The 26,924-nt window shown below is 41.2% G+C and overlaps 2 protein-coding genes across 3 annotated transcripts; both read right to left on the bottom strand.

The window, feature by feature from the left end:
* Nucleotides 1-3,535: 3,535 nt before the first annotated feature.
* timeless (timeless circadian clock) lies at nucleotides 3,536-20,402 on the bottom strand. 2 transcript variants are annotated; one of them, XM_086292098.1, is made up of 31 exons: nucleotides 20,264-20,402; nucleotides 19,286-19,384; nucleotides 16,810-16,951; nucleotides 16,567-16,720; nucleotides 16,122-16,236; nucleotides 15,917-15,979; nucleotides 15,701-15,802; nucleotides 15,457-15,612; nucleotides 15,217-15,350; nucleotides 14,844-14,931; nucleotides 14,569-14,745; nucleotides 14,144-14,361; nucleotides 13,960-14,063; nucleotides 12,615-12,784; nucleotides 12,235-12,360; nucleotides 11,676-11,827; nucleotides 11,292-11,389; nucleotides 11,087-11,213; nucleotides 10,762-10,963; nucleotides 10,221-10,357; nucleotides 9,855-9,934; nucleotides 9,081-9,204; nucleotides 8,911-8,993; nucleotides 8,607-8,761; nucleotides 8,201-8,429; nucleotides 7,999-8,067; nucleotides 7,711-7,829; nucleotides 7,247-7,484; nucleotides 5,147-5,198; nucleotides 4,990-5,054; nucleotides 3,536-4,882 (listed from the first exon to the last, which is right to left on the bottom strand). In XM_086292098.1, the coding sequence occupies exons 3-31, from the start codon at nucleotides 16,892-16,894 to the stop codon at nucleotides 4,755-4,757; spliced, it is 3,750 nt and encodes a 1,249-aa protein (XP_086148224.1). In that variant the 5' UTR covers nucleotides 16,895-16,951; nucleotides 19,286-19,384; nucleotides 20,264-20,402; the 3' UTR covers nucleotides 3,536-4,754. The 2 variants fall into 2 exon arrangements, with proteins under 2 accessions (XP_086148224.1, XP_086148222.1); XM_086292096.1 differs by lacking the exon at nucleotides 19,286-19,384 and having other exon boundaries at nucleotides 3,537-4,882; nucleotides 20,264-20,400.
* Nucleotides 20,403-21,038: 636 nt separating this feature from the next.
* On the bottom strand, nucleotides 21,039-26,630 carry prph (peripherin). The gene is made up of 9 exons (XM_086292095.1): nucleotides 25,973-26,630; nucleotides 24,541-24,601; nucleotides 24,139-24,234; nucleotides 23,288-23,452; nucleotides 23,078-23,203; nucleotides 22,732-22,952; nucleotides 22,522-22,568; nucleotides 21,923-21,996; nucleotides 21,039-21,790 (listed from the first exon to the last, which is right to left on the bottom strand). Exons 1-9 carry the CDS (start codon nucleotides 26,587-26,589, stop codon nucleotides 21,719-21,721), a joined length of 1,479 nt encoding a protein of 492 aa, XP_086148221.1. The 5' UTR covers nucleotides 26,590-26,630; the 3' UTR covers nucleotides 21,039-21,718.
* Between the last annotated feature and the right edge of the window lie 294 nt (nucleotides 26,631-26,924).

Genomic DNA, 26,924 nt, shown 5'->3' with positions numbered 1-26,924 from the left:
CTGCTGAACTACTGGGATTGTCCCACACAACCATCTCTAGGGTTTACAGAGAATGGTCTGAAGAGAAAAAACCCCAGTGAGCAGCAGTTCTCTGGGTGAAAATGCCTTCTTGAGAAGTCAGAGGAGAATAGCTAGACTGCACCAAGCTGATAGGAAGGCAACAATAACTCAAACAACCATTTGTTATAACCAAGCAATGAGGAAGAGAATCCTGAATGCACAAGACGTTGAACCTTGAAGCCGATGAGCTACAGCAGCAGAAGACCACACTGGGTGCCACTCCTAATAGCTAAAAACAGGAAACTGAAGCTACAATCCACACAGGCTCATCAAAATGAGACAATAGAAGATTGGAAAAGGGTTCACTGGTCTGATGAGTGTTTGAGCTACTGTGACATGCTGTAAGCAACCAGCATGTCACAGTTCAACCAGACTGCTGATTTCTGCTGCAGCATTCAGACGGTCGGATCAGAATTAGATGAAAACAACATAAAAGTGTAGATTCAATCTGCCTTGTTACAATGGCTCTGACTGTTGATGGTGTGATGGTGAATGGGATATTTTCTTGCCACACTTTGGGTCCCTTAGTACCAAATGAGCATTGTTTAAATACCACAGTCTATTGTTGCTGATGATATCCATCCTTTTATCACCACAGTGTACCAGTGTACCCATCTTCTGATGGTTGCTTACCATCAGTAGCTCAAATCATCTCAAACACTTTTCTGTAACATGACAGTGAGTTCACTGTACTCAAATGGCCTCCAGATTTCAAGAGCACCGTTGGGATGTGGTGGAACTGGAGATTCACATCATGGATTAGCAGTTCAAAACCTGCAGCAACTGTGTGACGCTGTCATGTCAGCATGGCCCAAAATGTCAGAGGAATGCTTCCAACACCTTGTTGAATTTATGCCACATAGAAATAATGCAGTCCTGAAGACAACCCAGTGTTAGCAAAGTGACTGATCAGTGCATATCTCTTTAGTATTACAGCTGCTGCTGATTTGAATTTCTTATATATTTGCTGGAAAGCTTGATCTGTGGGAATGCATTTTGTCAGCAATAAAATAAGTATGGATACTTTCAGCTGCTCCCTTATTTCCAGTGTGGTTGCCACAGCAGATGGATCCTCATGCTTGAGTTGGCACAGATTTGACACTGGATGTCCTTCCTGAAGGAACCCTCCCATTTATCTAGGCTTGGGACTGGCACTAGGAATACAATAGTTTGCGATCCACTGACGCTGAGTTTTGTGTCCATTTCCAGCCTCGAAATGCAGATCTTTTGCATATAAGGTGAATGTGTTAACCATTAAAGCTTTACAAAAATGGTACGGAATACAAACTACAATATTTGCATCCAAAATTTAGTAGAGTAAAAGCAGAAAGCAAAACACAGAAATACTTAAATAAAATACAAGTACATTAAACCTGTCCTTCAGTAAAGTAATAATTTTTTTTTACTTAGTTACAATCTTACTGGTTCTATCCATGCTCTAATCCAGTGGTTAGATTAATGGAACTGTAGTACAATGATATTGTTTGGAGGAGGGGCCCTGCAGGGGCCAATCATTTCGGGGAGGTATGTGATACTGCAAATTTCACTAACAATCCAATACCAAGTAATCCAGGTCCAGTATTACTGATACAAATACTGATACTTTTAAAATGTAAAGGTAGCTTATGGAGGGCAGAGCAGCGTGTCATGAGTTATGAAACGACCACATACCCCCTCTTCAGACATGCCATTGCTGCACCATATTTATTAACAATTCATCAACACAATTCATCCTGGGTCTGCCCCGGGGTCTCCTCCCAGTGGGACATACCCAGGAGGCATCCTTGTCAGATGCCCAAACCACCTCAACTGGCTCCTTTTGATGTGGAGGAGCAAGGGCTCTATTCTGTGTCCCTCCTGGATGGCTAAACTTCTCACCCTATCTCTAAGGGAGAGGCCAGGTACCCTTCAGAGGAAGCTCATTATCGCCGCTTGTATCCCGTTCCCTCCGCGAATCGCTACCTTATCGTGGTGGAGGGGTTTGTGTGTCCCAGGGGCTATGTTGTCCAGGGGCTCTTCTGGGATGATCTGATATCTTCTGTAGGGTCTCCCATGGTAAATTGGTCCTGGGTGAGGGACCAGACAAGAGTCATTCAGAAGACCCCTATGAGTAGAACATCAAAGGGACAGTTCACCCTGCCCGGGATAGGGGTACCAGGCCCCCGCCTTGGAGCCAGGCCCGGGGAGGGTGCCCAAGGGTGAGCGTCTGGTGGCCGGGCCTTAGTCCATGGGGCCCGGCCGGGCACAGCCTGAAAAAGGGACATGGGCCCATCCTCCTGCAGGCCCACCACCCACAGGAGGCGCCGTAAGGGTCTGGTGCATTCTGTGTCGGGCGGCGTCCAGGAGCGGAGGCCCTGGCTGACCGATCACCGGCCACCAAGACTACAACCACTGTTGCTGTTAATATTTCTATTAATTTGCTGGTTACCTTTGTTACTTAATTAACTTATTTGCAATAACTGAGAGGAGACTTTTCATAAATATCCCATCCTTTAAAAATGGGAAAACATAAAAAAATATGACTAATACATATATATATGAGGCCTGTCGAGCTCTGCGTGTTAAAACAGAGACAAGTGTTTAGATGTGTAGGTCAATTTGTTTACAGGCCAACTCATTTGTTTCTACTTCAGTGCTCACACAGGGAGTGACTTGGGTACAGAGAGTAACAACTGGTGACACAGGACCTCGAGGATTGCGCTGGTACATTCAGAAATGAGCTGCAGCTGTGAGCGCTGCTTGTAGGAGCACTTTTTTTCTTTCACAGTCAGATGAGTTGGTTGTGCATGAGTGTTGTTGAGCAATAGCCCCAGCCACGGCCCTGTCGGTTGAAACCAACACCCACACGTGTTGTTTACCACTCTCTCTGTGTCCCCCCCCCCCATCCACATTTGCGTATGGAAATCATTGTTGGATGTGCTCAGTCACGCTTGAATCATGTATTGTAATTGGTCTGACAAACCTTGTGCATTTTCTTATCATGCTGTGGCATGAAACTCAATTACACATGTATTCTGAGATAAACTGCAGTACGACAAAAATATCAGGAAGTTGTGGTGTTTTTTCCCCCAGTCCTTACAATGGAATAGGCAGGTACATTTTCCAGAGAATCTACCCACAAACGCACAGCGCCCCAAGGCAATCTAAAGAAGGAGAATGACTAATTGCCTTATGCCCGATGTATGATTTAATAGTTTTCATGGATTTGAAATTGAATGGGTGCTGTCAGTGGGTTCAGTTTTGTAAGGCATTAAATCCTTAGAGGACCTGTTTGTTGCTGAACTACTTTTAAAAGTTACAGCTTTCTTTAAACTACAAAAAGTCCCGAGAAATACAGGAAATAAAAAGCAACAGTTTCATATCTGCTGAGAAAAAGTGCCACAGTCACCTTGGGGCAACAACTAAACAACTGTTTATTAAAGGAAACAGTTGAGTACAAACATACACACTTTAAAAATCAAATGTCCTTTAATTTTTTTAATGAAAAGTCAACTTCCATTTGAGTTACCATTTGTTAGACTTCTAAATATTTAATCAATTGGGCAACACGATGCCTCATTCACATCAGACGAATGCTTCTGGTCACAAATCCTGAGTCACTGCTAACAACTAAAGTGTCTGACCCTTAAATTCATGTAGACCATTTTACTGTTCACAGGAAGTGATGTACCTTTAACCTCTCAGCTTTAAGGACTCCACCCACACATGCTTAACTCACAGCAGTGTCTGTAGATTGTCAGCTCTGCTTCTGGCTCTGTGGGATGGGGGCAGAGCAGATGCTGTGACAGGAAGTTACAAACGTGGTCCAGATGTGAGGACAAAGACCACCTCCAACCCAGCTGGAAAACGTGGACGACTAGAGGCGGTGACTGCAGACTAGATGCAAGATCCACACGTGGAAGGAAACCGAATCACACATTTATTCTTGGGATCTTTTTTTTTTGCGTTTTTCACAAGTATGACTGAACCAAAGAAGAATTTTTATTTGTTCCGGCTGTCTTGTACATCTCTGTAACTGTAAAGCCATTTTTTTCAAAAACTGAAAGCCACATTTGAAAGCAATAAAGAGAAAAAAAAATGAGTCTGTGTTACTAATTCTATACTTAATTCTTAGTTAATAACATGTATACGCCCCCTAGTGGTGCAACACAGGCCAACGTACAACAACAACAAAAAAATCCTGCCAGGAAGCCATTTTTGTATTCTGTCAACAGTGTGGTTTTATTAATCAGTACACTTGAATAGAATTATCAAGTCCCAAGTCAACACTGACAAGAACTTGAAAATATACATAAGACTTGTATGCATGGAACAGCATTCAGATAAAAAGTTTAATCTTAGAGTAAACATGATGCACAACCTTCCCAGCATTGATGGATATCTATTTGGGAACCTTTTAAGAACATATGTAGACTAACAAAATTAAAGACCAGCAGAACTTCTTTAGCAGGAAATGCCAATAAATTGTCCCCTTGGAGAACAAAAAGAAGAAGATTTGTTTCTTCTCTTTTTTTTTTTTTTTTTTTTTTTTTACACAGGCTAATTTTCCATATGTTCTTTTGGGTTACTTTTTTTTAGTAATCCATTAATAGTTTATCCTGTCTGGACTTCAGGTCTCCAGCGGGCTGCGTGCAACATGCGGGACTTTTAATGCATCTCCCATCTGAAGTTTTACAGCCCATTAAAGGCCGTCTCTAATCCTCCTCTTCCTCTTCTTCAATTAAGACCACGCGTCTTCTCTTCACAGGAGCAGAGATGTCCTCCTTGTCTGAATCTTCATCGCCATTTGTATCCATAGCCGCTGCAGTAGCGGAGTCTTTGTCTGCAAAGACAGCAACGTGTGAGCAAAATGATGAAATGAAATGAATGAATCAAGCTCTGTCATAATCAAACACCAGTGAACCCTTCAAACAAGCAGGAGCACAATACCGTTCTCCTTGTCATCGTCCAAAACTCTGCTTCTGTTTCTTTTAGTTGAGGTGCTGTCCTGGGAACTGATGTAAACATGGATATTTAAAGAGTTAATCCTCTGAGGATTTTCGCCTTATGTTTACTAGTTAATAAAAATCATAGGATGAGACCTCACCTTTCATTTACATCATGTGTGTCATCGACAGGAGCGGCATCTGACTCAGGAGCTTAAAAAACCCCCCACAACAACAAAAAGCCCAGTATGAACACAAGTCACATCAGTGTAATTACTGCTCCATCCCCGATTAACGGTACACATGCAACTTCTTAATTTTACCAGCATTGCAGCCATTTCCCATCCTGATTCTAACGCAGCTGTACTGCTTTGCCCAAACTGGCACAGCAGAGGACTCTCATCATAACATGTGCTTTCTGACTTTATATTATGTGCACCCTGCTTTTTTCTAGCAATTTCAGATGCAACTACAACAAAAACATGTTTGGCATAACTTGCATAAATAAAATACAAGGCATAGCCAAAATATACCCAATACAACATAGCAGTGCTTCACAGACAGATGATAAAACTGCTAAATAGTATAGGAAGCACATTCAACATTAAAAATGAAACTGAGTTTTATATAGAGAGTAGAAAAGAAGTCCTCATCAGTGAAGCTCTGAGACCAGGATTCACCATGGCAACAGGTAAATAAAGAGCAAAGCCTCCATTTAAAATCTGGTGGATTTATCTTAAAAAAAAAAACAACAACAAAAAAACCAAAAGAAAAACGAGGAAAGAAAAGTGTAATTTTAGTCAGTAATACCTGTTAAGTTGAATTTGTACTAGATGAAGCTGGAATCCTAATTTTACATTTATTTTGTTTTTGTAAATCAAATTATTCAAACATAACTTGACAGGGACAAAGTGTAGGCGACTCAAACTGAGGATACAAATCTGGAGAAACAGCTAAGACAACGTTTACCGTTTGATCTTTGACATTAGTTACCAAGAGAGCAACAGATAGATCCGCCCTCAAGTCCCTTGACCTTGAGATTCGGGGGTCACTGAAATGCAAACTTGTCTGAGATTTTTAGCAGATACAGGATCAAAATCTTTTCAGCCTCATCTTCACTCAAGTATTCACATTAAGTCTGAGATGCAGCTCTTTGACCGATTATAGTACGACACATTATAACCGACGATTGATCGGTTATAAACTTATGGTACAGTAAAAGTGTCCAGTGCAGGGAAACTGGCTGACAGTCTGACAGCTGCATTAATGTCCACAGTCACAAAGATGGAGACTATTTTATTCTGAGCTGATAATAAATCACTGTCTCCTTCTTTTTAGGTATTCTAACAACTAAACGATTAAAAAGCGCTCATGTGAGGGAGTCAGGGAAACTCCGTTTGTTGAAATAAACCTGCCAACAACCAGGTTTAGTTCACAGAGTCTGCTAAGTGACTCAGGGATGAACATAAAAGCCAAAATTTCCCTCATCTCACGGTTAATAAACTCAGAGTCGTTGGCCAAACCTGCTTCCTGGCATAAGGCCCAGCTTCCACTTCTTTGGTTTGTTTTATATTCAGTTAAGTTTCCACTGTCTAGACTGCAGACCTCCAGAGGGCTGAATTCACCCCCCAAACCACTTTAGGGAGCTTTTGTTTTTCTCAGCTCCTGTCTATAGCTTTTACAGCAGGGCTGCCCAATCCCGGTCCTCGAGAGCTACCGTCCTGCAGCTTTTAGATGCATCCCTACTCCAACACAGCTGAATCAAATGGTTTGATTACCTCTTCAGCATGCCATCGTGTTTGGCAAAGGCCTGATAACAAGCCATTCATTTGATTCAGCTGTGTTGGAGTAGGGATGCATCTAAAAGCTGCAGGACGGTAGCTCTCGAGGACCGGGATTGGGCACCCCTGGTTTACAGTATACTAAAGATGGCAGCTAATCCTAATCCTCAAACCATCTTCTGTCTTTGCTTCACAGGAGCAAAATGACCCTCGATTTAATCTACAACATCTGCATTAGGCAGCTGAATTCTTTTTTTCAAACTTAAAGCTTTGTTACTTTTTTCCTAAACTATAGATGCAAACAAACAGTGGTCAGTTCTTCACAACCTATGAGAACAATGCTATTGTAACAGATTAAACTACTACATTAATTATTACTCAAGGTTACTGCTACATTGTTGGCTATGTGACAAGCCAAAATGCTGTAAGCTGTAATTAAATGGTTTCATCCTAGACAGAAAATAAATCTGCCACATATACCTGTATCCTCAGCGGTGTATCGTTTCCTCTTGCGTGCAAGCAGCAGAGCTCTCAGGGCCTGAGCTCTCTGTTCATGAGACGCGTCCTCCTCTTCCTCCCCACGGGGTTCCTCTGCTGGGCTCCTGGTCCCATCTTGCTCATCATCATTTTTAGGTTTGTCCTCCTCAGGGCTGAGAGCTGCAGCTGCACTCCGGAGCTGAGATACACTGATCTTTGCAGGGATTCTCCAGAAGGACTCCTAGTTACCAAAAAACAACAACAACAACAAAAACCCTTTTCAACAACACTCACCTCAAGTTTTTTCTTTTGTATTTAATGTAGTTCTGTGTCATTTCTAAATATAGATTTCTCTAATTCAGCCCAAACTACAGTCGCACAAAACAGATTAGGAGTAGGACTACAGCACAGAATAATGTCACATGACTCATTTGACAGTGAAATATCACTCGCATACAAGCACACACCTGTTCATTTGCAGGTGCTCGCATTCCCAATTTGCGCAACAGTCGTTGGAAGCTCTTGTTTTCCATGGCTTCTTCATTTGACTCTGTGAACGGGGCCAGTGGAACAGGCTGAGACAAACCTGGGAAACGGACCACAATCATTTCAATATCGCGCCAAATAAAAGTAATTACAACATGCTTTAAACGCACTGTGCAGCATGCATCCATATCTTCCTAAAATCACCAACAGCAGAAAAAAAAACAATGTCTGGAAAATGTTTTTTTTTTTTTGTTGACAGATGCACTCACCGTCATTTTCACGATCATCTGCAGTTTTGTTCAGACAATTCTGTAGCCACAACAAAGGTCCAGACATGCCTATGGGGGGGAAAAAAAAATCCAGATTTTAATATCTTACTACAAACATTAAATCCACATCATCGCATTACATGTTATCCATTCATCCTCTCTGATCAGTGAGAACACAGGGGCAATCTGGCCTTTGTCTCACCTTCCTGTTTCAGAGCATACACCATTTTCTCTACATCAGGTCTCCTTCCTCCTGTAGAGTGCATGCCTTGGCTCCTCCTGCCACCATTTAGTGGTCTTTCACTTTCCTGCTCTTCAAGGTCCTCTGCCTCACTCTCCTCAGACTCATCCTCTTGCTCATATTCATCATCTCTGTCCACAGGATCATCCTGGGTGCCTTGTGTGAGTTCAGCCAAGAACTCTTCTTCAGTCTGCATCAAAAAATGAGTTTAAATTTATTAAGAAATTGACATTTCTTCAAATATAATTCACTTCAATTCAATTCAATAAAACTTTATTGATCCTGAAGGTTGACCCCGAAACAAATCTTATTTGTTCTGAAGTTTTTAATCTCTTATATTTTAAGTATAAAAGACTAAAGTAGCTACCATTCCTTTTCCAGTGCTCTTCCCGTGAGCACTCCGACTTCTCTTCTTATACAGTTCTCGTCTCTCAGACACCAGGCCCATGCTGAGCAGCTTGTCCACCACACGTGCTCGGGAGCGCTTAGCAGTGAGCTTCTTCATGATGCTACCCAGCACATCTGTGAAAGCAGAGGTTTTATCAGTCAAAACTGGACACACATACTGTGAAGCATTCATGCTTAATTTACTGAGATTGGAACAGAGGACAGATGAAAGGTAAAATTTAATTTTTCTGTCATGCGTTTAAAAATAAGAGAATATCTGTTACCATCAGAGTCTCTGTACTCCTCAAACAGCATCTGCAACTCCAGCTCTTGCTCTTCAGTCCACAGAACAATTCCAGTACCTTTCCTTTGAATATGACAAAAATTCTTTAACGGCAGCCTTGTATTATTAGTTTGCATTACATCCTTCATTGAAAATAAATCAAGTACATACTTGGGTTTCTTCAGTTCTTTAGCATTGCCCACCAGGCGCATATGTACCAGCTGCGTCACTACCTGACGCCGAGTGCGGTTGCTGTTGCTTAGTAATGGCAGGAGAGTCTCCACTATGTCTGGCACTATGCACAAGAGTCAGCAGTCAGAAGCTTCATGTACAAGTATATTTAGTAACTTATAACAAGTTTTGGGTGTAATATACTCTGAAGTAACACATTAATGTGGTCACATTACTTTTTCAGTAACACATCACTTACTTAACTCAGTAATCATGTCACAGTTAGAATTATGTTGTTATGGTGCTCCAATGGTTCAATTATTAATAAGCTGGTTTGACAGTCAAAAATGAATTAAAAAGCTATTTCTATGTGTACATATTTCTACAGTAGAACTGCAGTAACAACTGCTCTAAAGTTACTTTGGGTGATTTCTAAATTTGCTTTGATTTCAAGCAATAAAAGGTTTCATGCGTGTTATTATTAGGATGTTGATTTATGTGTGTGGGACTACAGAATAAGATTTATTTTAACTGGCAATTATTTAACTGTGTATTTCAGGCCAAGTTATAGAGTAACACAAAAGGATGTAACAAATACTGTAACAACTTAATTTCTACAGTCATTAAGTAACTCAATGCATTACCTAAAACAAAACAAAAGAAAAGCCCCAAAAGGAATAAGTAATATTTAACATGTTCCATTTTTTTGAGTAATGACCCCAACACTCCTTATAAGAGACAAGAAAAGATGTGCAAACAGCAAACAAAGCCAACCGTCAGAGTCACGGTGCTCCTCGTAGAGTCTGCGCAATTCCTCTTCCTCCTCTTCAGTCCATGCTGGTCTCTTTTCCTCTCTAACAGATTCACAACAATGACATGCAATACTTCAAATTATGGACATAAATACATATGCATGCTTTACATTGTTACACATATGATATGACACATGAACCGTTTTCACACATGAGCGACGAGAAAGTAATTGGGCACACAAGGGGCGCTGCCTAGAAACATGAGATTATTCTCTGTATTATAATGTCTATAATAGTTCAGGGCTGCAGTGCACATGTGAAAATGACTTTACATGAACACATGTATTAAGTCTATGTAAACAGAACCTGAAAAAAGAAAAGCACCCACTCTTTGGTGTAGCCTTCTGTCATCTCACGCACAGCTCCCACATTTTTCCAGAACAGCAGCTCCACATACGCTTTATTGTTCTGTGCTGCCAGTGAAACGAACCGCTTCACTAAATATTTGCCAAGAGTCACTAGTTCCTGTGATGGAGAAGAGGAAAAAAACATGTAAGCGATTGTGTAATATCTAAGCTTTATATCAACAGCTTGCAGAAGAAAGTGTTCTTTTTAATTGCTAGATATCTGACATGCCAGGTGCCCTCCGGTGTTATCAGTCACAGAAGCTTCCCTCACCTGAATGTAACAGCGTCCCCTCCCTTTAGTGCATGTTCTGGCTGCACACCAGGCAACCTTATTTTCTTCTACAAAGAGCGCTTCAGACATAACTGATTTATTATCCACCGTCAGGGTAGTCCCTGAATGTGGATATTCTGGTATCAGAATTTAGCATCGGTAGGAACCTCCCATAGTGAGCTATCTCACACAGATGTCAGAGAAACTTAACTAGGATTACCAAACGCCTTCCTCCAGTGTTGTTACCCTACCTGGTAAGCAGCTGCAGCAGGGTCATTTAAGATTTTGTTGAAAATGTGGAAAACTGACAACTGGAAGAGCAGGGCATCCATTTTAAGGTCAACAGCCAGGCGGTGCAGCATTCGAGCAATGCAGTGGTTTGTGTGTGGGGTGTTTTTTGAATAGGATTTCAGCAGGAGAAGGTACGGATGAACAATACCGGGGTTGGCAAATCTGTAAAGACCAAGAGAAGGGGCAAACTTCCCATTAGGAAAGTCACAGAACTGTATGCAAACAGACTCTAAGGCAACATTTAGCATGGATTACAGCACAGATTTGCCACAAGTTACTTCTCACCTCTTGATGAAGTCTAGAAATTTGAACTCCGTTTCAGAAACCTGGACAGACTCCAGCTCTTCCTCTTCCATCTCTGGCCCATCCTCCTCCTCTTCCTCCTCCTCCACCACAGCAGTCTGAGATGACCCTGAAGTCAAAAGCAAAGGTTTGAATCCTGCATGGAGGCTTTTGCACAAGAATGATAAATATACATTTCAATACTTACTTGGCAGTTTGGCATGGAGGATCTGCTTAAGGAGTTCCAGTTCCTCTTCAGGTTCCACATCAGCTGAACCAAACACATCTCCCTCTGGCCACACCTCTCTGAGCATGACAAGAAAGGAAAAAAACACAAACATTTTCCTAACTACACATGCCTGCTTAGAAACTTAGGACAACTGAAAGAAAAGTCTAATTTAATAATTGAATAAACAAAGTAATTTTTAACCTTTAAAAACCTTCTTCTAGAAAAGGCATTTTTCGTATCCACATGATTTCAAATTGAGTCTCTATTGTGGTTAACTTCAGAAACTGTAAATTTTAAACATTTTGCAGTGGCCACTATAAGATTTAAATAAAAAAATAAAAAATAATACTGAGTTTTACTGACCTGGCAGCACGCAGCAGCCCCAGAGCTTCTGGGCCCATTCGAGCCAGCAGAGCATCCTGCACTCTCACCATAGCCTCAGTACGCTGATCCTCAAGGGGAGTCTCAGACGTGGCATCAAACGGCACTAAGCTTTGAGTTAAAGATTCAGACAACTGCAAACAGAGGACAAGAGGAGACACTGAGCGTGAGCAAGTTTGTCACATCGATATGTTTTTGACATTTTTAAGACCTCTTGTCTAAAATCAGCTCTGAAACAAAGCTTTCTCTCTGCTACTCCTGATAATAATATTATAATATACTTACAATGCAACAATATTGGAGTGTGAGTGTGTGTGAATATAAAGCACGTAGACATAGATAAAACAGCTATATGGATGTGAGTGAGATCAGGTGCCTGAGAGCAGAAAGGACTCTGAATGCTCACATGGTGTAGAAAGGTGCTTTTTAACTACCAGTCAGGTCTATAAGTTTCTAGATAATGGTAAATTATTTTGTAACTTTCCAATTTCATGTTTCTACATAACCAAACAAACATCTCGAGGCTGAGCTTCACACCAACCTTAAACCCTGCACCCTTCAGCTCTTCCTCTACAATCTTCCAGGTCTCCTCCAGGGCCTCTGGACTAGTTTCTGGAGCTGCCTCCTTTTTCTTACCATGAGACTTTCTCCGCTTCACCCTCTTCCTCTGAAGAGTTAACAGAGCAAATGTTAACATTAAAAAAAAACAAAAAACAAAAGCAAGTGAAAATAAAATAAAATAAACAATAAAAACAAAGGTGAATCAAATAGACCAATACGGCAAGGCCGGGACGGTTCATTTGGTAAAGTAAATCCGTTGTGCATCTTTCTTGGCCTTTAGACAATAATTCTGATGGCAAAAGAACCAAATGGGACAGGCGGAAAAAAAACAAACATTGCAAATTAAGCACAAGAACTTACCTGCACCATCAAGTTTCTGCGGCCTTTGCAGAAGCGCTCTAACATTCGCAAGAAGAGGTGAGTTGACTCTACCAGGTCTTTGAGGTAGGATTGAGGTTGCTTGGTTTCATCATACTTTCTCAGCAAGGTCAGGAAAATCTCTCTGTACTCCATCAGGTAGAATATGTTACCTAGAAAGTAAAAGTAAACAGATGAGACAAACTCAAACACTGGGGATTGTCTTAGTGGTATACACGGTTGTGGACAGAAGTTTACATCGGCTCATGATGGGCATGAATGTTGTGGTTATTTTTGGATTTTAACAATTTCTGTGAGTTGTTCTTGTTCCAGGTTGGAATAATTCTACAGTATGTCTTGGGTGAATAAGTATGAATTTATATTTCAAACATATACCACTAATATCTGGCTCATATTAGTAACGATCCTCTAGCTGCTGATTTGAGGGGAAGGTGAAAAATTTGGAGGTAGTCCTCCTTGTTAATTATTCCATCCACTTTGTGCAATGTACCAGTACCACTGGCAGCAAATTAAGTCAAGTTTGAAGACCTTACCTTCCCTCCTCCATACATACCTCTTGACAGCTCAATCTCTGTCTCATCTGACCCTAAAACTTTTATCCAGAAGGCATTTGGCTTGTCTCTCAATTGATGGTGATGTAAAATCCACTTCACTGTGGACAGTGATGCTGGTCTTTCAGCAGTTTCCAGTTTATGGCAGGCTTGAGCCTTGAGGTTCCTGGGTTGTTCCTGGGTTGTTCCTGACCAATTTCCTCTCATCTGAGGGTGACAGTTTGGGTCTTGTTCCAGACTTTGGCAAAGTCTGAATTACTGATCTTAGAATCTGCAGTTGTTTAGAAATGGCTCCAAGAAATCTTCCCAATTTGTGCAAATCTACAATTCTCCTTAGCACGTCTGTGAAGTTCTTGGGCTTCCCCATTGTACTTAACAATTGTCAATCCAATGAGTGCTATCAAGCAAATCCTTTTCATGCCAGTTGTACTCAATCATGACCATGAGCGAGAAATTAATAGGCCTTGGCGAGTTGAAAGTCACTGTAAAACCTTCAGCACCACTTGTTAAAAGAGTGTATTAGTGGTACATATTTGAGACTGTTTGTATACTTTGACCCTGCGTGGTTCAGAGAAAATCCAAAATAAATTAAAACTTGTGAACTAAAGTCTTCTTTTTTAAAATCATTTAAGATTTATGTTGTACAAAAGCCCAAATTTACCATGACATTCATGCCCAAATGTCTGATCATAACTATACATATGCTAGAAGACCATGTGAAAAACTGTTCACCTTGAACAAAAGTTATATATAAACTTTTAAACCTACAATCTTACTTTTAATGACGCTGGAACTCTGCCGGATGCTTTCATCCTGCGATCTGTCCATCTCATTCACAGTTAGCAGCAGTTCTTGATATGCCTTTAGTGCCAAGTGCATCCTAAAAGGAACAAATCGCAGCAGTGTTGGGCCGACTCAAGTATTCGATTCCATTAACCAGCTTCTAAACGATCGCCTTACCTGCGGGACCAAGAAGTGGCCTCTTTCCGGTCTGTGAGCAGCATCTCATAGTAGTTGGTAATGTTGCGCTCAATAAAATGAAACGCCCGGATTGACATGGTCTCAGAAACTAGGTCGGCACGGAAACAACTGCCTCTGTTGAAAGCCATGAAAAAGCTGAGTGCCCACAGGTAATAGGTCTCATCATGTTGCTGAGTCTGCTCACGAATGAGGCTTTCCTGTTGAGAAGACAAAGACAAAAATCTGGTGAAAACAAAAAACCTTAGATGCCCTTTTTGGATGTTTTCGATGGTTTTAGATGTCGAGGTAAGAAGCATCTTCCTGTTCACAAAAAACCATTTTAATAATTTAGCTGAGAAAAACTTGTGTTCAGCATGTCACTGTGCATCTATACAAAAAAAATAAGACACATAACAGCGGCCGACCTTAACGAGGTACATGAGTCGATTGTAGCAGTTCTCCAAGAAGTCCACACAAAACTCTCGCAGGAAAAGTCGAACATTTAAGGCCGAACGTCGTTTCTCCCCACTTTCTTGGGCCTTTCGATGCCTCTTGGGAACACGTCTCACTGCTTTGCCAATGTCGTGAGTGTAATTTTTGAACTTAAAAAAATAAATAAATAAAACAGACACAATAAATTATTTTCTCTTAACACGATCTCTTAATGGAAAGATTTCATAACGGAAATTGAACAGCTCACATTCTGAAGGTTCCTGTGATAGATCACATCTTTGTCCCCTATTGCCTTCAGTCCTTGAACAACAAAAGACCCTCCGAAGCGAGAGTGTCTAAGAGGAAAACAACAGCATATACATTGTGTCTCAGTACTCAGGATGCTATAGTGTTTTTGGGAACATTTTTGCAAGCATATAATGACATTTATCCATCCATCTGCGCTCATTCTAAACCAACTTGTTGCAACTCCACCATGTGTCTTAATGCTATGCTGACTTTTGCCATGAAACTATTTTTTTACCTCTGGCCCATCACCACTTGAAAATCTATGTGCATTTAAACTCTTCTGTAATTGGCAACGGTAAACTTGGCACTAAAGAACATCTGTGTGTCTGCACCTGGTCCCTCTCTGTAAAGTGCGGGAATGTTTCTCTGCATGCTCCTTCTGCCTCAGTGCCTCCAGCTCATTAGAGTCCTTCTTCTTCTCTTCTGCTGAACGAGCATGGCCGGCACTCACCAAAGCTTCTGGAGTCTGTAAAGAAAGAAAACAACAACAACAAAAATAACAAAACCCACTGAAACAGAGAACAGCTAGAACATTTAGATGTGCACTCCCAAAATGGATCTTTCTGTCTAACCTGGTCTCTGAACATAAGGGAGATGATTTCCAACACATGCATACTCCACTGCTGCTCACTCTGTGCTGAGGCCAGGAACTTGATCAGGTCATCAAAGCCGCTCATGTGAATGGCCCACAGCACTTGATCATGGACACTGGCATCATCATCCACTTTCTGCAAATAAAGGATAAAAAGAGAGAGATTAGGGATGGGAAGAACTTGCACTTATATGGAATCAGCATAATTCTTTTTTAAGTCAAACCTTCTCTTCACTGGGGTTTGCAGGTACATGAAGCACATTTCTAACCAGCAGCAAAATCCTCTCTATCAGCAGGTTATCTTCTTCCTGTCTCTGCTCCCAGTCCTGAGTGACCAAAGGTGAGGATGCAGACAGAAAGGCATGAAGAATCAGAAGCATTTTTACTCTGAGTGGAAACTGCTCAATGAAAACAAAAATCTGAACAAGTGAAATACTCACAAGTTGTAGAAGGTTGTACAATGTCTCACTCAAGATACAAAACACACTCTCACTGGCAAATGCCTGAAAATTAAAGATAATGATAAAGTGGCAACAGTGATACTTTTATTGTGTGCTTTATAAAAACATTGTCTGCAAATATTTTGTTTGTAATTACATAAAAACCACTTTTTATAAAATCCTTGCTTTATTGCTCTTCAAATACCTCCTTATAAGCCTGCAAATGAGATGTCACTTGCAAAAAGTGATGCCTGAACACCGGGTCATCTGGGACTTTACCAAAACAGAGCATGGCAGGCTGCGTGAGGTTGACCATGAGTCTAGAAAAAAAAGAAAGAGAGATTTTAAGTAACAGATTGTTTTTTAAACCAACTGGTATTGACAGAGAATCAAATTTATTAATTTTCTAACAATAATGTGTCACCATAGTAACACATGTTACACGAATTGTATTAAAGGACAATATTACTATTTTTATTTGTCACTGTCACTTACCTATCAATCAATCTTTACTCCAGAATCACAAAACATATCACATAACACAAAAATAAGATAAAAAATATACCCAAACAACCTTCGCTAAAATACAGATGAGCATATTTATATATATACACATATATTTTATAGATGAGACTTCTCAGGATTGGTACCTGATGCAGGCATCAAATAAGGCTTTGTCCTGTCTGTGCTGAATGATAATAGGCAGAAGGTCATTCTGTACAATCTGGCTTTCACCCAACTGCTGCCGGACATCACGGGCGTCATCTTCATGGCGTAAATAGCGAATCAAGTCTTTCACGCTCTCTGTAACATAGAGACACGGCAGCTGTGAGAGGACTGTTCTGGATCAAAACAACAACTACATATATATTTACACTTCAAATAGGACTCACCTAAGCAATCAGCCTCCTTGTGATAGGTGTCTCCCTCCAGATAACCTAGAGCACTGCACGTTGCCAAAAGTTCACAGTTCATCATGAATAAGTCCACACACCATCAGGGTGCCTTGAGGTCCAGGGGATCAGCGTAAGTGACCTAAAATTGTCAGAATAATCACAAAAACTCAAGCTGAAATAATTACTCCTTACAAACAAGGTTAGCAAAAGAGCGTCTCAAACGTGTCCTTGAAGTAGATGGCCTACAGCAGCAGAGAACCACACTGGGTGCCACTCCTGTCAACTAGGAAAAGGAAACTGGAGCTACAATTACCACAAGCTCACCAAAATTGGGCAAAAGAAGACCTGAAAATGGTACCTGGTCTGATGAGCCTCAATTTCTGCTGCGACATTCAGACAGTAGAGTCATAATTTGGTGAAAACGTGGTTCAGGCTGCTGCTGCTGCTTGTGTAATAGTGTAGAGGATATTTCCTTGGTATGCTTTGGACCCTTTAGTACAAACTGAGCATTGTTTAAACAACACATCCTACGGAGTTATTGCTACTGACCATACCTACAGTGAACCCACCTTCTGATGGATGATTACAAGCAGGATAACATCATGTCATAAAGCTCAATTATCTCTAACTAGTTTCTTAAACATGACACTGAGTTCACTTTCCTGAATCTAACACAGCATCTTTAGGTTGCGGTGAAACAGGAGATTCTCATCGTGGATGTAGTGCCACCAAATCTGCAGCAAATGTATGCAGTGGCGTGTCTAGAAAATTTTTGTTGGGGGGGCCAGGTAGGGGCACAGATTTGGAGAAGGGTGGCAGATGTAATTGGCAGATAATGTTAAAAACAATTCTACCAACCGTTAACCATAATTCAATAACCCTGTAAACCTAATAACCGAATGCGCTTTTAACTCTTATTAGAATGAGATTTTAACCACTACGGTGCAAAGTTTTTAGATACTGCGTTGATAAAGTACAAGAGATACAATCAGTCAGTGTTTATTCAGCATTCAAGGACATCAATATTTGCATAGTATTTTTACTGACATGTAGTGCACATATGTTTTGGGCAAAAACATTTTTGAATATTAAAATACGAACATTTTTAACATACAATTGGCAAATTAGCCAATGCCAATGCAAAACCAATGCCTGTTAAAAAAAAGAAGATAATCTTCTCACAAACTGGTGTTTGATTTTGAAACAGGGAAAAAGTGGGGAAACAAATGAAAAGACTAATATTTGAATAAAACCTGAAAGCAAGTAAATACTTTCTATGCTGCCTTATGGTAAACTTTGGTAATATTGATCAAGAACAACACTGGCTGATGATGAAATACAGTCAGCTGGCATGGTGACACTGCCAGTATTAACCTGCAGGGCTGGACTGGGACAGAAAATCGGGCATTTTCACTACAGATTGGCCCACCAGGTATTAAAGCCATAAAGCCTTTGAATGAAAACAAATGCTGTTGTGACAGTGATGTACACTGTCTTGTTGGTATATGTATGATTTCTATACATTTTACGTCAGATAAAAACTTTGTTCGCAAGATTCAGATAATTATTTAATAAAAGCTAAATATTTTAAATGAGAATAAAAAAAGAAAAGTATTTCTTTGTGCCCCACCTTTCCCTGTTAATGCCCTACATGGACCCCCTGGCAACACTTTGCTAGACCCGTCCCTGCACAGTTACCAGCTGTCAGCTACACAGAAAAGGATCCTGGTGTTATTTGTCTCTCAGAAACAGTTCATACCTTCCCTTCAACTCATTCCTGTCACCTAAAAGGTAAACCTGTTTCTCCATCACCTGTTCAGCTCTGATGATTCAGTAAGGACATCTCCTGGTTTCATCCTTGTGTTTCCCTCTCACCACATATCCAAACCGACATCATGACCAGCAGCTTTACAGCTGTGGCTCCAGCAAACATCAGCTGATAGTAGAAAGCAATATTAAATAAATTCTAACAACAGCTGATCAAGCTTAAACGTGCTGCTGTTGTTTAGCGCAACATCTGCTGGTTTCCTGTTTCTGGCGCAAAGTGGGTGATAAACAAACAAGAGAGACGATCAGCTGATCATTGATCAGTTTCATGATTGAAGTAGCAATAGAAGAGGCAGCTGTAAAGACAGAATAACTCCAGCTTTGTGTCTTTTTCCATCCTAGCTGAAGTACGGGACAAACTGTGTCTCTTCTCAGCTCAATACGAAACGCATAATATTTTCTCTGAATGAGGGACCATTCCATTTTTTAAGGAGCTGTTGGCAACTCTACTAACTAACCTTATGAATAAAATAAAGTTCACTATCAGTAACATCATAGCAACCGAACAGCTGTATAAACTAGTCATGCTAGCTCACGCAGTATGAGGTATTGTAACTGACTGTAAAAAGTCAGCACAACGAAAATAAACTGCACCTAAACTTGGTTTATATCTGACCCAGATAGACTGCAGGTCATAACTTCTTACCTGAAGTTCAGTTCACCTGACACTCGGACCGGCGGCCGCCTCGGGTCTCTCCTCCTCCTGCCTCACCTTTCCCTCATCCACCTGTTGCCTCTGTGAAAGCTCCGCCATAGCCACCACCAAACAACTGAGTTATTTTTACACATCGGCCAGCATCTGGCCAATCCACCACTTCTCAATGTTCATGCCGTTACAAAAATAAATAAATAAATGAGTCATCAGCCCACCATGCAAACGTCCGATGGCTAGTCCAGCTATGTTAACTTGTTAATCTTTCGCCAAAAAAATGTTTTCTGTGGTGCCGTCTTTCCTCTCCTACCTTTGCTAACATGATGCATAGTGCAGAAGCCGGTGCTGCATTCACTTACCCTCGGATATCTGAGCTTCACTGTGAAACCATAATGGTATATTTGATATTTCATTAAATTTTATTATTTTAGCTTCAGGGTGGCACCTGGAGTGGCCAGTCTGGTTGGGGGGGTGGCCTGTGCCCCCCGAGGCCACCCCGCTGGACACGCCATTGAATGTATGATGCTGTCATGTCAATAAAGACCAAAATCTCATAGGAATTTTTCCAGCAGCTTGTTGAATACTATGAATTAAGGCTGTTCTGAAGGCAAACGAAACTCCAACCAGGTACCAGCAATGAGTACCTAATAAATAAAGCGACACATTTTTCCATATACCTACTCAGCTGTGTTTGACTTGATGACCAACCTTGTTAAGTGTGTGTCGGTACAAACTGAGTGCAATCTAGCTTTACTACAATTACTACTACTTATTTACAGGACCTGCTGAAGAAAACTGACTTATGTTATTGGTGGCATATTTAGAGCTGTATACTATATACTTATAATACTACTATGCTACTATTTCTGCTAAGACTGCGGTCTTCCTTCAGATCGGTAACCTTGTGTCAGAGCAGCTACCTTAGGTTTTACGTTTCATACAGTATAAAGAAAGTAGAAACAACGTACTTACCTTCCAGGTCGTCCAAATGTTGTTTCAGTCTCTCCTTTTAAACAACCACCAGCGTATTTGGCGCTGTCTTTTCTAACAATATACGGCTGTTTTCCACCTGCAGTCACACAACTGCGACAAACCGGACAAGTCTCGCGCCAAGACCGCGAGCGAAAACTCTGGAGGCGGATGTAGAATGTCGTCACGACGTAAAGTAGCTATGCCCTGATTTTTGCCTTTCAGGTAGCGCCTTTTTAAGTTGGGGACTGAAAAAATAATGTACACCGCTGACATGGCTGTGTTAAGTTTAAGTGAAGAAGCTTAATACAGAGATTTGAGGCAGCAGGAGTCAAGTATGGCGGAAGCAAAGTTCGCGAAATGTGTGGAAAACAGCTGCAGTCTGCGATGAAGGTTCGCCTGGGAGGTGTCACTCAGGGAAAAGGAAATATAACAAAGGGTCCTGTGTGATGGATATGACCGTGTGCAAAAATGCTAAGAGTTGCATAAACTAAACTATTAGAATTTATTTTAAGCTGTCATTGACTAATACCTTTGTGGTCTTGCTCCCAACTACACCTCAGCTCTCTTACTACCCGATTCACGTACATACTAAAAGTAGCCAGATCGATCCACATATCGATATCATGGATGCTAAATATTGGTATCGGAACTAGTAGCGTAATAGGATCGATAGTTTGCATCTATCCTCTAATTTTATTATGCAACCCACTTCACACATGAAAATTGCAAAATGCAGGTTATGGAGAGACACACAACAACAACACTGATTTGCATGGATGGCGTTTATTTTCACGGATGACTTTTATTCTCACATACATATTTTTTCCTCAGTGCCAGATACACACGGCATTGCAAAGCAAAATTCATATTTTCACTGTCAGAATTTCCTATTGTATTTACTAATAATCCATGTATTTGGTCAATGGTGATTTGCACAGTAAGAGGACAGCAAAGCTTCTAAAACAAATGCAGACATCTTGATTTGTTCTCAGTCGGTTTTTAAGGTTTGTTGGCCAAAGGGCAGTGTCAAGCAGTTTGTTAGTAAGGCATTCATATATATAGAGAGAGATTTATACAACACAAACAACTAAAATGCTGTACATAAATGATGTAGTTTAGGGTGTGGTTTAATACTCTGCTACAAATGTGAGATCATCTTAGGATTGCACTGTAAACCAAGGCCTCTGCGGTTTGTTTATAAAGGGGTTTTACTGCTACAGAAAGCAAAAGTGTTTAGCAAAAATTTGGGTGGTTTAAATAGCACCAGATTGACACTGTCTAAAGGAATTCATCCATGGTTGCACCTATGCTGAGAGACAATTTGCTAAACAGTGAAACTCGTAACTAGTGAGAACGAGAACTACAGATCGGAGTTTGTTTTTCTATTTTTCATCAACATTTTCAGTTTTGTTTCTATCATGGCACTGGCCTTCATATTATGTAATGAGTTTCTGTCTACTCATCCCTGTCATCCTTGTCAATTGCACCAGAATCTCTATCTTTCTCCCTCCTGGATTCCTTCAGCACCTAAAGAGGAACATAATATCCAGGTTAGTATAACTTTTCTATGCGATGCATACTAATATTGTCGTTGTGTTACTTGCCAGTGATCAGTGTTGTGATCTTTGGTAAGCAACATTTTTCTATAAATTGCCTTACCTCTCCATCTCTAGTCTCCACTGTCTTTATCACGACAGTCCTCTTGCCCATGCTATCCGGAGCTTTTTCATAGTCTGCAAAAAGGTTCCATTAAAATGCTGCTTAGATTTCAACATTTAGATATATGTGCACTCACGAAAAGATGAGTTTTACTTTTGAGAGATTTATTAGAAAAGTTGAATCATCTTGATGAATGACTAAAAGAGTTTATTACTGGACAGTGATAAGAGGCAAAGTTCTGGGATTCTAGGCCCCCTTAATCCTAGAAGTAAAAGAACCCATTGTTTTAAATGAGAATCCTAGATTACTTTTACATCTGCACCCGGCATGAGCCTCTCCTGTTAGAATAATCAGTAAAAAGATGAGCTTTTCTTTTGGAAAATGTTTTCTGTGATAAAAGAAGTCACAACACATTTTTATTTCATTACAATTTGTGCCAGTGACTAAGCCAAAGAGAGCAGGTCAGAAACAAAATGGGAATTCTTACAATGCTGAAGAAAGTGAAGAGTAATCAAATGGTTACAGCTTTAATGGAAAGATGTGAGAGAATTTAATCTAATATTTGACTGTGAAAAAATCCCCCAACAACTGTAGCTTACCTCCAAGGTGATTGCTCATGCCAATATTGAGGATGGGAACAGAAATCCTAAACAGAAAAATAACATGATGGTGTTACAACGTGTAATAAAAAGCTAATTGTTTTGTTGCACTTGAGTTGTACCATTATCTGGGGCTAAGCTTTGAAGAAACAGATGATACTGACCATGTTGTTACTAATGAAGACATGGACGCAGCATGTTCTCGCTCACCTGCTCTCCTCCCCCTCCAGCAGTTTGCGGTAAGTGGCAATCTCAATGTCCAGAGCCATCTTGACATTGAGGAGATCCTGGTACTCGCGAAGGTGGCGAGCCATTTCTTCCTTCAGGTGGCGGATCTCATCCTCCAGCCTGCCTATATTATCTTGGTAGTTGGCTGCCTCATTGCCAAATTGATCCTCCATTTCACGCATCTGCCTCAGCAGAGCTTCATTCTGAGAAAACAAAAAACCCACATTTGGACATCATACTTTAGACGTCCATCCAAAAACATCTCGACTGCTGATACTTGTGTATAGTACATTATGATAGATTAATGCCATCTGGTACTCCAGCTTACCGTGTTCTTCAGTGCATCAATTTCACAGTTAAGAGACTGAATCTGCCTCCTGGACTCGTTAGCCTCCTGCTTGGCCTGCCTCAGTGCATCATTGTTGCGCTTTGCAGACTCAGTCAGATCAACAAACTGAAAAAAGCAAAAGATGAAGTACACACACAAAAAAATACTTATATACTTGTGTATGGCCCATGTGTCTTTCTCTCTGCCTACCTTGGACTTGTACCATTCCTCAGATTCTTGCATATTCTTTAAGGCAATGGTTTCATATTGGGCTCTGATTTCCCTCAGAGCACCAGTTAGATCAGGCCTGGAGCTGCTGTCCACCTCCATCTTCAGCTGCTGGGTTTGGACGCTCACTTGTACATCCTGGATTTCCTGATGACGAATAGAAGCACATAAAAATTGTGAAAACAGTTTTCCTTCTGCAAAGATGCTTTTCAAATTCTTTTCCTCAGTGAGAAACATCTGTGTAACCCTCCATTAATACCACACCGGAGGCCGGGTCTCACCGATAATGGCTAACTCTTAACTCTCAACACTAACAGGAACGTCTCTCACAAATCCTTGCATATCCAATCCTGGAGTGTATTTGCCGGTCATAGCATATGGCTGCCCCTCATTGAATCTGCTTCTTTCAGAGGTTTCTTTCCTGTAAAAAGGGAGTTTTTCCTCCCTACTGTCGCCAAGCGCTTGCTCAAAGGGGGTCGTTTGATTGTTGGGTTTTCTCTGTATTATTATAGGGTCTCTACCTTCAAATGCCTTGAGGCATCTAATGTTGTGAGTTGGAGCTATAGAAATAAAATTGAATTGAATTGTTTAGTGTTATATTCACTTAAGTCATTTAATCTGATTATGATGATTTAAATGCAAATTAAATCATCATAATCAGATTAAATGATTTAAATGACATTCAATCACAGAGGAATTACTTATTTGGAAAGAATGTTACAATTTTAGATCTCCAGAAAATATTCTGTACTTTGATAAGTGAACCCTGAAAGAAAGAGGGTTCACATTTTTACAAATAGAGAGAAGTGGGGTGCTGTGATAGGACCCCATACCTCATCGTGGATTTTCTTTAGGAATTCAATCTCATCCATCAGAGACTCAATCTTCCTCTCCAACTCCAGACGAGACAGTGTGGCATCATCCACATCCTATAAAACAATGGCAATGACAGACATAAATAAAATGCAATAGAAAACATTCAGTGTATGTGTGTTTCAATTGTACAAACATCTGCACCCTGAGAGGATACAATTTTTATATAAAAACATGCATTAACTAAAAAATGTACACAGGCTCCTGTGTGCACTGGTGTGGATCAATGCCATTTTAGGAATCTGCCCTGTAATGTTACTGTGGCAGTATTACATAAGTATGGGAGGTGGAACAAAGCTTGTCCATTGTGACCTGAAAGGGGACACTATAATCAGTCACAGTCCACTGAGCCTGTTGTTTACCTTGCGGAAGGCAGTTAGGTTATTCTCAGCATCTGCCCTCTTCTGGGCTTCTTCATCCAACCTAAGAACAAAATGCAATATTTTCAGTAATGATCGATGACAGGTGGACAATTCCCCCCCCCCCCCCCCCCCCCCCAAGAATACTGTCTGAGTCAAAGGTTGCAGGAGGGCATCAGCTGGCAAAAAGCTTTCTGGATCAATTTGTTAATTTGTTGTGTTGTAAAAAGGATTTTTGGGAGTGCGCCCACTGGGATCAGCTGCTCTTCCTCTTGGCTAATGTGGCATCTCTGCAGTTCAATAAGGTCATGCACTCAGAAGGGTTATGCACACACACACTTATAATTTTTTTAACATATTTTTTAAATCATTACACTAGTGAAGCTAGTTTACTGTGATAAAACATTAAAGAGTAGAATTTGCGTGATATCAGAAAACATTTAAATGAATTATAGGTTTCTGCTTATTCATTGGATTTCTTGTCGAACGTATGTTAAAGTTCTATAGTCCTTGACCTAAATGCAGAACATCTAAGTTTGCTTCTGCTAAGTTCTTCTGGGCTGTTAGTGTCTGGAAGTGCAGGTGAAGGCAGGCCCATCTATTATGTCAGACAGAGGTCTTACCCGGGCTGGACATAAAGTAGATTAGTGGGTCCTGCTCCCTCATCTTTAATTCATGTCGTGTTACACAGGGTCTTTTGTCCTAATGGGGTCTCTGGCACCGTCCCCTCAGCACACAGAGGGACACTGAAAATACACCTAATGGAGTCATTGAGTCACATTGATTTTTCCTGACGCTATCCTCACCACGCCTGACACCCAGCCTCTCTTCCTCTGGTCCCATTTCCCCTCTCTCTTTCCTCGCTGGTCCTCACCAGCCCCTCCCTGTGTCCGATTTCTCCATCCTTCTCCTCCCTCTTCTTGTCTCCCTGTCTGCATGAATTCTAATGTGCATTTGTAAAGCACTGTACAGATTTGGCATTCAAGAAAACTTGACATTATTTGGCATCAATCACAGTGTCACAGATTTTTTTTTTCCTTTGATCTCTTTGCTTTTGTTAATAGACATTTTCACCTTACTTTTAGTTACTCAGTCTTTCAAGACATTTATATATAACCAAATATGAATTGCAGATATGATACGATGCAGCCTCCTGTGTCCTCTGTGTCATGCTGCTGCTTTTGTGCCACGCCCAACCTCACCCTTTACACGAGTCAAGTAGCAGCACAGCAGATTCTCTGTCTCCTTTTCGCTTAAAATGGGAGGAAAGAAAACTAGATAATCCTATCTATCTATCTATCTATCTATCTATCTATCTATCTATCTATCTATCTATCTATCTATCTATCTATCTATCTATCTATCTATCTATCTATCTATCTAGCTATCTAGCTATCTAGCTATCTATCTGTCTGTCTGTCACCTTGGTACCAACCTTTGCTTGAGTAGGGCCAAGTCTTCTGCCAGGTTATCCCTCTCCAGCTGGTATTGGTCCCTCTCTTTACCAATAGCATCCATCTGGCGCCGCAGCTCCCTCAGCTCCTCCTGGAAGAGCTCAGATGCACGGTTGGGCTGCCCGTGCTGCTGCTGGCCCTTGAACTGGTTGAGCTCCTGCTGCAATGCACCATTCTGCTGTTCCAGGTATCGCACCTTCTCAATGAAGCTGGCAAAGCGGTCGTTGAGCTCCTGCAGCTCGGCCTTCTCATTGCTGCGGGTGGTGAGGAACTCCTGGTTGATGGCTTCAGCCAGAGTGAAGTCCACCTTGTCATAGGAGAGGCGAGGGGGCTGGGGGCTAGGGCGGGAACGCTGTTGGTGGAAGGTGGTGGATCGGGATGTCACCACAGGTGACATCGAACGCATGTAGCGTCCCGCAGAAACAGGCATTCGAGAGGACACGGGGGTGTAAGAGGACATGGAGTGTGGGCTTCCAAAGGTGCGCCTGTAGGAGGTATGCACTGAAGAGTGGCTCATGGTTGGGCTGGTTCTGCTCTCTGCCGCTGAGGATAGATGGAGTGATGTAGGCTTCAAGAAGCTTGTAAAGCAACAGGACATCAGACTGAAGAGATCTGAGGGTTTTTATGCACTCAGGCTAGTTGCCCTATGAGCATCACACCTCCCCCCTCACTCATTTTCCTCACCCCACCCACATGAAGCCTTCCTTACTCAATCAGTTATCAGCACACCAGCTTTGACCACTCCCTACCCTTCAGAGCCCAGCACAGAAAGACTGCCTCTTTCTGTGCTGTCACCAATCCTCTGCCTTGCTCTCTGTTTCGACGGTACCATCCTTTTAACCAGAGCATTTGGCAGAGAGCCACAGCAGCTTCCACAACACTACTTTAAAAACTAAGGTCTCCTCACTCCTGCCCTCCTCCCCTCTCTGATTT

This window comes from Aulonocara sp. 'chitande type north' Nkhata Bay, linkage group LG5 (assembly GCF_057382095.1).
Source record: "Aulonocara sp. 'chitande type north' Nkhata Bay isolate Kocher_YH1m ecotype deep benthic linkage group LG5, A_spYH_male_GT1.1, whole genome shotgun sequence".
Taxonomy (NCBI): domain Eukaryota; kingdom Metazoa; phylum Chordata; class Actinopteri; order Cichliformes; family Cichlidae; genus Aulonocara; species Aulonocara sp. 'chitande type north' Nkhata Bay.
This window is presented reverse-complemented; position numbering and strand designations above follow the sequence as displayed.